The 8,188-nt window shown below is 46.4% G+C and overlaps 1 protein-coding gene across 1 annotated transcript; it reads left to right on the plus strand.

Moving 5' to 3' along the window:
* Nucleotides 1-6,104: 6,104 nt before the first annotated feature.
* On the plus strand, nt 6,105-7,795 carry ATP5MF (ATP synthase membrane subunit f). Its single transcript, XM_083800696.1, has 4 exons — nt 6,105-6,219; nt 6,308-6,415; nt 7,133-7,249; nt 7,621-7,795. The coding sequence occupies exons 1-4, from the start codon at nt 6,204-6,206 to the stop codon at nt 7,647-7,649; spliced, it is 270 nt and encodes an 89-aa protein (XP_083656822.1). The 5' UTR covers nt 6,105-6,203; the 3' UTR covers nt 7,650-7,795.
* The last annotated feature ends 393 nt before the right edge of the window (nt 7,796-8,188 follow it).

Raw genomic sequence — 8,188 nt, forward strand, 5'->3', positions numbered from 1 at the left:
ATATACACATATTGGCCGTGCCTTTTAATTTGTTAAAATTTTGGAAAATGCCTTGGGACCCTCAAACCAAATAGCCCATGAAAGACAGACTGCTTGGCATCGTTTCTGCCTGATAGCAGCAGGGTGAGGATATTTTGCAGCTCAGATCGGTTTGATTAAACAAGCATTTTGTTGCAGCCGTCATAGAGCGCTCATTAAAAAATACTCTACATTTGTATAGCATTTATCATCCAAGAATCTCATCATGTTTTACACAATGTAATTAATTAAACTTTACAGCTCCCCTTGGAGAGGGATAAGGAAAAGGAGAGTTGCTTTAATCCATCACTGTAACGCAGCAGACACTGGGTTAGAGGGAAGCAGCTGTTCAACAGCATGCAGCAGCTCTAGGACAAGAAGAGAAGACTCCAGGCAAAAGTCACTCAGGGAATGCACTACACACCTTGTGTTTGCCTGAATTGTGTGCTTCCACTGCAGCTTAAATCCCAGCTCTTGCAGAAAAGAGTGATCCCCCCAGACCTCAGGTTTATATCTGAGACACCTGCAGTACAGCATGCCTTGTCTCTGCAAGAAGTATGCCACCTATTGAATCCCCAGCACTGCTAAAAAAACAGGGGCACCACAACCCTGGCCGGGACCGAGGGAGGCAGAAGACATAAAGCCACACGGCCCCAAACTGCATCTCGCAGTGCTGGAATGCTGTGCAAGCTGGTGCTTAAAGGGGAGGCAGGGTAAAGTCCCCTTAATCCCTCGCTTACTTCCCTCTCCCCTCCCCACCAGTAAATCCACACCTGTTAAAGGTCACCCTGAAATGAAATATATTCAAGCGCTGCCTGCTCCAGCTTGGCTCCCCGTCCCAGCCGCTCGCAGCCCCCCCCAGGTCGCAGAGCAGGAGGGGGACGGGAGTGCCTGCGTGACCTGCTTGAATGTCAGAGTCGCAGGGCTGAAATCCCACCCGACTCTTAGCTGATCTTTGGAGAGGAATCTCTTCCTCACCCTGGCTTTAAGCTCCTTTCTCGCCGAGCGTATAGGATAACACGACCACTGGGCGAGCCCGCTTAGACTGATCGGTTGTGCCGCTTCCACTACCTTGCAAAAAGCAGGAACCTGATCCGGTGCAAGTCGGGAAGGGGGTGCAAGGCATCACCCTTTTGGGAGTGAAGTATGACAACAGAAACACAGAGATATGTGTGGGGAGAGAATGGTGCAAAGAAACACGTGTATCCACTCTGCACCCCAGAGCAGCACTGAGAAAAGCGGGAGCAGGTAGGCAAGTGGGTGTCTCACCACCTCACCAACTAACAAACACAGCTGTGAGTCCTGTAATGATGACTGCACCCTTTTTATTGGAGATTTATTGTAGGAAGAATAACTCTCCAGATGTGCAAGCACCTGACTGAAGGGCCTGGGCTTTTAATACAGAGTGCAGTGACAGACAACTTGCTGGTGGGGGCTGAGCTGGGGCTCTCCCACTGCAACCTTACAAACCTCCTGATTTCTTAGTGTCTTCTCAGAAGATGCTTAGCTCCCTCGCTGAGCTTCTTCCAAGATGCAAGCCAGCAGAAGGAGAATAGCCATTGACTGCTTCAGCTGGGAAGGCCAGACAGACATTTTCCACGCAAGGCCGTGCAAGTGCTGAGTATTTTCATCAGACGTAATGGTGGGAAAGAAGGAAAGAAAGGAAAAGTACAAGGATTGTTCTGGAGGATGTGATGGCGGATTCAAAGATGGTAGCAAGGTGATTTTTTAAGCCTCTGTCACGTTATTTAATTGGTCTCCAAATCCTTCCCAGAAAATACGGGGCCTGTTCATACAAGTCTCCTTCTGGGCCATTTATCTGTAGCCCAAAACGGGCATTTTGGTAAGCTGGCGTTCATCACACATGATGTTCGTGAATGCAGCTCTGCTTGCACAGACGGGAAGTGTTCAGCCCTTTGGGATTGATACCACCTTGGTTCTTCCAGTGGGTACATCTCTTTCCTCTTTTTAGCACGAAGAAACTGATTTTCACTGGTCCTTGGTTTTATTTTCATGTTTGTGTATGGGAAGCAGGCAGCCTCAGATACAGCTGTCGCTGCAGCAGATTTATCTTAGTGAAAATTCCTGCTTTGGCTTTGCAAGTGTTTTAATTAACGTAAATTATTTTACTACACTTTACTACTGATAGCATGTAATTATCTCCCCACAGGTATAAATTTAGCTAACCAGAAGGCTGATCAAAGACCTACAAAATAAGGTACTTTTGCAACTGACACTAGATACAAGCAAAGGCTAGAAAGACAGGACCAAAGGAGGAAGGAGGAATTCCCCCTTCCCAGTTCCAAACACAGGGCTTAAATTTCCCCATTTGTAAAGATAATCATAACATTAACTTACACATCTTCTCAGAGAAGCATGAAGATGCATTGATACTTAAGTGCTGTGAAGGAGAAAAGAACTATGCGCATGTTAAACTGTTAATTATTGGTAAGCAATCTCCTTTGCAAAGTGTTTTGAGGTTGACTATGGAAAATGGCTCTGTAATAACACAGAGCAAGCAATCCGCTTACAATCATAGGTTAATTCTCTCAACTGCTTTTGCTGGGTCAATCCCTAGGTATTATTATCTGTGCAAGGGAATTCGTTTTCCTGAGGAAGTCTGGCCATGGAAGAGATTCCAAACTCCACACCCAATTCTCATCCTATTCATCTCAGCAGCCTGGTTTCCACTGCAAGCACATTTTTAGATGAATGAGGTTGAGACCTATGCAGAGCAGCTGCACTGCTCTCGCCACATCAAACTGCTCATACAATTCAAAAATAACAGGTTGGATCAGGTTACCTGAGATGCCTGTACTTTTTCTCCAAATTACCAGTTAATAAAACATGCATCTCTCCGTTGAGCTTCTGCAGATGCTTGTAGCCCATGATTCCTTTTTCTCTTTGGTGGCTGCAGCTGCTTAACCTGTGAGAGTGGGAAGACACCAGATGGAAATAAATGTTTAGGAGCCAAGAGGCATCCTATGCCAAACCGCATGTTTCAGAACTTTATCTGTCCACTTGTGTAGGTTTGATCCTTTATTAAAAGCACTGGGTGCTTTGTCATCAGTTTGAGTGGGCATAGGATCAGTTAGGTAAATCCTCGTCTCTTGACCTTCCTGAAGGCCACTCTGTGCTACTTTATACATCTATGGATAGTGTCTGCATATTCCTATAGCATCACTGACCACCAGTCCCAGGTGAGACCTTGAATTTTCAAAGGGTGGCACACAATGAGAATATGATTCCAGCCTCTAAGATCTTATATTCCTAGGGAGGTTGTGTTATGCTTTTTGTTTCTCTTGTTTGGTAACTTTAATGAAGAGTGTTACTTAACTTTTCAGCCCACAACTGAATCTTTGGAGTGAAAGAGGCAATATTATGTGTTATGTTTGCTATTGGAAAAAGGCAGAGTCTTTCATATTTGTCGACGTCCTTTGCAAAATACTTTTTTTTCCCTTTCTTTTTTTTTTTTCATTTTTTGAATGACGTACTCCCTATTATTTCCATGCCATTACTTATAAACTTCACAGCATTTTCTGGAGGGGTCTTCAGCAAGATGAAAACCTCAGGGCAACAGTCCATTAGGCTTTTATTTTTATAGGTTGGGTTAAACCTTCTTGAAACTGGTATATTTAACTGCGTTCTTTATTTAGGTTAGCTGAAGGAGACATTAAGTCTGTATTTCCACCCACAATGCAAGATTGCTCAAGTACCTGAAGGCTCTGAGGGGACAGTCTCGGGTAGGATATTAAAAGGAAAGAAGGTTTTGTGTGGATGGACAATATGGTTCAGGTGGAGGAGGAGACAGAAAGAGAGCATGCTGAAACAGTCAGGGAACGGAAACTCCAAACAGCCTGAATAATCACTGATACAAAACCTGGACTGAATACAAGAAACAGAGGGCTATGGGGTCATGATGCTGCCTGGAACAGGTGTGGAGCAAGGAAACTAGCTTTCAACTGTGTGATTTCTTCCCTGTTCAGGAAAGGAGGGCTGTGAGCATTCTTGTAAGTAAACAGAGATACATCAGAAATACCTTTCTTCATCACTTCTCCTCCTCCAATCTGGATCAGCCAACAATACCTTGAATTTTGGCCAGCAGCACAGGTCAAAGGGAGGAAACATGCTGCAAGGCCTCCCACACATCTGTACCATTTAACTCTTACTGCTTGGTTTGGGATTAAAATGGCCTAAAGAGAATGATACGTCTCCCTTTGTTGACCAGAATGGGCAGTTCAGGCCAAGGTTTAGGACACTGCTGTCCCTAATTGCTTTGGAGTTGTATCCTTTTTATGGACTTCCATTCCTACCGTTAGAAATCACACTTCCCCAGGCCTTGCTATAAGCAGTTTGAACAACTCTGTGTGCTCTTCCACTCTGCAGGGAACTCCTTAAAACGAAGCACCTGCCATTGGCTTTTTTCCTGTAGGTGAATTAATCTGCCTTGCATGAGTAATCCTATTTACAACAATAGGTTGCCTTGCAAGAATGAGGGAAGCAAGTCTGAAGCATGCTTGTATGCAAGTACTGTAAAAAGGCCACACAGTAGTTCACGAGGGGACACGTCTGCAATAAAACGACAGTTACTGGTAAAGTGCAATAATAAAACAAAGAATAATTTAATAAAGGGATTTTTAACTCATTTAACAGCAACTAAATTCAGAACCCTTTCTTTACGTGACCAGGCACACTGTATTCTCCTAATCCTACTTTCTGTTAATAAGGAAAAGAAAAATAGCAGGCAGTAATCTACTCCTTCTGATTCTATTTTTATGTCACAGGAGAGCAGTATTCATGCAAATAAATTGATTTCAGTAAGATAAAGGATCAAAATACAAGCTGGACATCTAGACCAGCCTCAGAGCAAGATGCATAATAGAGTACCATCTATGTAGAAACGACAGAGGTCCCATGCCACAACTCATTTAATACCAGGTAACACAAACCCTACAGATTAAATGCAAGAATCCTGCAATGGCAGGAGGAAAGCATGTGGAACAGGACTCCGTGACCTAAGGGAAGTAAAAGCTTCAGAGACTGGTAGCTCGGTGTTTATGTAGGAGCCCCGCAGGCCCCCTTCAGCATCCTTAATTTAGTCTTTATCATCTCTGATCCATTCTAACAGTCCCCCGCGGGACAGAGATTTAATATCTAGAAGGTTGACCCGCCAGATGCAGTGGCGGGTGGCTGCTCCCCGTTTACCGCTGTATCACTTTGCTTTTCGGATCCAGCACAACGAACGGCAAACCCTGACACTGTTTTATGAACAAAGATGCGATTTAAAGCCTCTAGAGGTCAGGCCAGCTCGCAGCCTCCCTCAGCAGAGGCCTTGTGCTGCGTGCCAGTGACACCTGCTGGAGCCCACCCCAGGTCGGTTCCTCAGGTGTCCCTCGGCCCCCCTGGGGGTCTGCGGGCACCAGAGCCCCCAGAAGAAGGCAGGTGGGCGGCATGAAGGGGATCCTGGTGCCCCCTGAGCTCTGCAGGGAGGCAGGAGGTGGCTTCACCCGCACGCCCTGCTGCTCGGCTGCCTCCAGCGCTCCATCTCGGTGGGTCTCCTTCCATGGCCTCCCCTTTGGTCTGTGACATCCCTCCAGAGGAAGAAGGAGCCTTTGTGGGCGCTGAAATGGGAGCGCGCGACCGTTGTGGCACCTAAACCGTTGTGTTTCCACCTAAAACCTGTGGAAAATAGGGGATGAAGTTCCTCCTCCACCTGACGAGACCGCATGAGAGGGCTGCTTACCCCAGTGACCCCTCACAACCTACACTGCAATGTATTGTCACAAATAGGATATATTTGTACGTGTGTATATGTTTATATATTTGTATATCTGTACGCAATGTATTTTAAGTTTACACCCTGGTGTGTGCTGTCTATGAATAAGTGTGTACAGCATTAGGGCTGCAGCTCTGGGCCCCACACTGACAGCCCTCAGCCCCGTGCCCGTGGCAAGCGAGGCAGCGCCGCAGCCCGTCCTGGTGGCCACGCTCCGGCCCTCAGGAGGCGGCACGGCGACACGGCGACACCGCGACAACGGGCTCGGTCGCGACGCGACACCGCCTCAGGGAGGCGGCGGGGGCCGCGACACACCCAAGATGGCGGCGCCTCCCCCCCGCTTCCCTCCCGACCTTCTTCCCGTGAGCCTCAGCGGCCCCTTCCCGCCTCGCCCCGCCGCAGCGACAAGATGGCGCCGGTGCCGGGTGAGTGCCGCGGGCCGCCAAGGTGACCGCGGCCCCCGCCCGGCCCCTCGCCCCCTGACCGCGCTCTGTCTCTGTCTCTGTCCCGCAGTGCCCCTCAAGGACATGAAGCTGCTGGACGTGAAGCTGGGCCAGCTGCCCACCTGGCTGGCCATGAGGGACTTCACCCCCGGCGGCATCGGGGGGGCCCTGCGCAGGGGTGAGTGGGGGTCCGGGGGGCCGCGCTGGTGGCGATGCGTATAAACGTCATTTATGAGTGTATAAATATCGTTTACGAGTGTATAAACGCCATTTATGTGTGCATAAACGTCGCGGTGGCAGGCTGCAAGGGCTGCTTCACCACAATTTTTGTGTTCTTGAAACCTCGCCTCACGTAGTGCCGCGTTTGGCCTTTGGTAAATCTGCTTCTCGCCTGGGCTTTGTGTGCCAGAGGTTTGTTTTCAGTGACCCTTCTTCCATAAAGAGTAAATAAGGTCACCTTATTCTCTCAAGATAAGTAGGGACACAGGGCTCTTATGGATCATTTAGCAAAAATTTTGACCGATGCCTTTGCTATAGATGCAGATAAGCCATTTAGGCACTTAAAAATATCAAATGCAAGTATCTATGTACTGCATATATAAGTATTAAAGCATCCACGTACTGCATATATGTTCATATTAAAGCGTGAATTAATTCCTAAGCAGCTTGAGCTTATTAAGTCATAGTAATGTTTTGGGGAAAATGATAAATAGCTTTATGTTAACTTTGCTTAACAAACACACCAGCTGCCTTTTCTCTGACTTGATTCTGAAACCTTTGCATGTTTCATCAGAAACACTTTCCTGAAGCCCTGTGAATCCAGCGTGCTTCTTTCTGACACAGAAAAATATACAGCTCCTCTGGCTGCTATGAAAACCGCTTTTCTCCTACACAGGGTATGAGAGGTATTACAATAAATATATCAATGTGAGGAAAGGGGGCCTTGGTGGTATCAGCATGGTGCTCGCTGGATACGTTGTCATCAGCTACATGTGGAGCTACAGTCACTTGAGTAAGTAAACGCAGCACGGCTGAGTGTGCACAGTGCAGCCCGGAAGATTGCTTGGGGCAATTGAAACAGTAAACCCGTTAGTGCTTTTAGAAATTAAGTGAAAGACTATGCTAACCATTGCCACTTCAATCTGAGACTGTCTGTGGGCAGGCAAAACTTGTTTAGCTCTAGAGCACCTGAATAACTTTTAATAGATTATCAAATAGCCAATATTTTCGTGTGATGAAGAAAGTATAAATCTTGTTGTCTGTCTGACCTGATGTTGCTTAGGAACTGCACTTAAATTTCTTGTAGAGTGCCTTCTTTCCTGTAACTTCAGTATTACTTTTCTCGTGACTTCAGTAAAATTAACTTGTTTTACATCGATACAGAGCATGACCGTCGCAGGAAGTATCACTGACGCACGGATTTCAGAAAGTGAAGGTGCAGCTCCTGAATAGACTTGGCTACTGGAACAGTTACCCGACAGGAGACATCAGAACTGCTCATAATAAACTCTGTACTATTATGACCAATAATAAAGTGCGTACACTTTACACCCACTGAGCTGAGGCTCTCATAACTCGCTTGTTAATTGTACTGTGTGGGTTTGTCTTCTCAGCTTTACGTCCCTTGAGGACAAGTTCAGAGATGGCTGGAAAAGGGTCTGCTATCTAGGCTGCACGATGAACTGGGGAAATTACTACAACTGATTGATATTGATTCGTATTTAACGGTGTGATAAGAAACAATCCAATACTTTTTTTACTTCTAATGACCTAAGTGTTACTGATTGGACAGCTAGCTAAAAGGATATGATGTTTTATTTTGAAAGAAGATTATCTGAGCTTTAAGAGACTTCTTGTTGTGGCTGTGTATTTCTGATTCACGGTCCGGCTGTCATTTGGGGCTGGAGGTATTAGAACAATCTTTCCACTGCAGAGCACTTTCTGAAATCAG

This window comes from Anser anser (assembly GCF_964211835.1).
Source record: "Anser anser genome assembly, chromosome: 15".
Classification (NCBI taxonomy): domain Eukaryota; kingdom Metazoa; phylum Chordata; class Aves; order Anseriformes; family Anatidae; genus Anser; species Anser anser.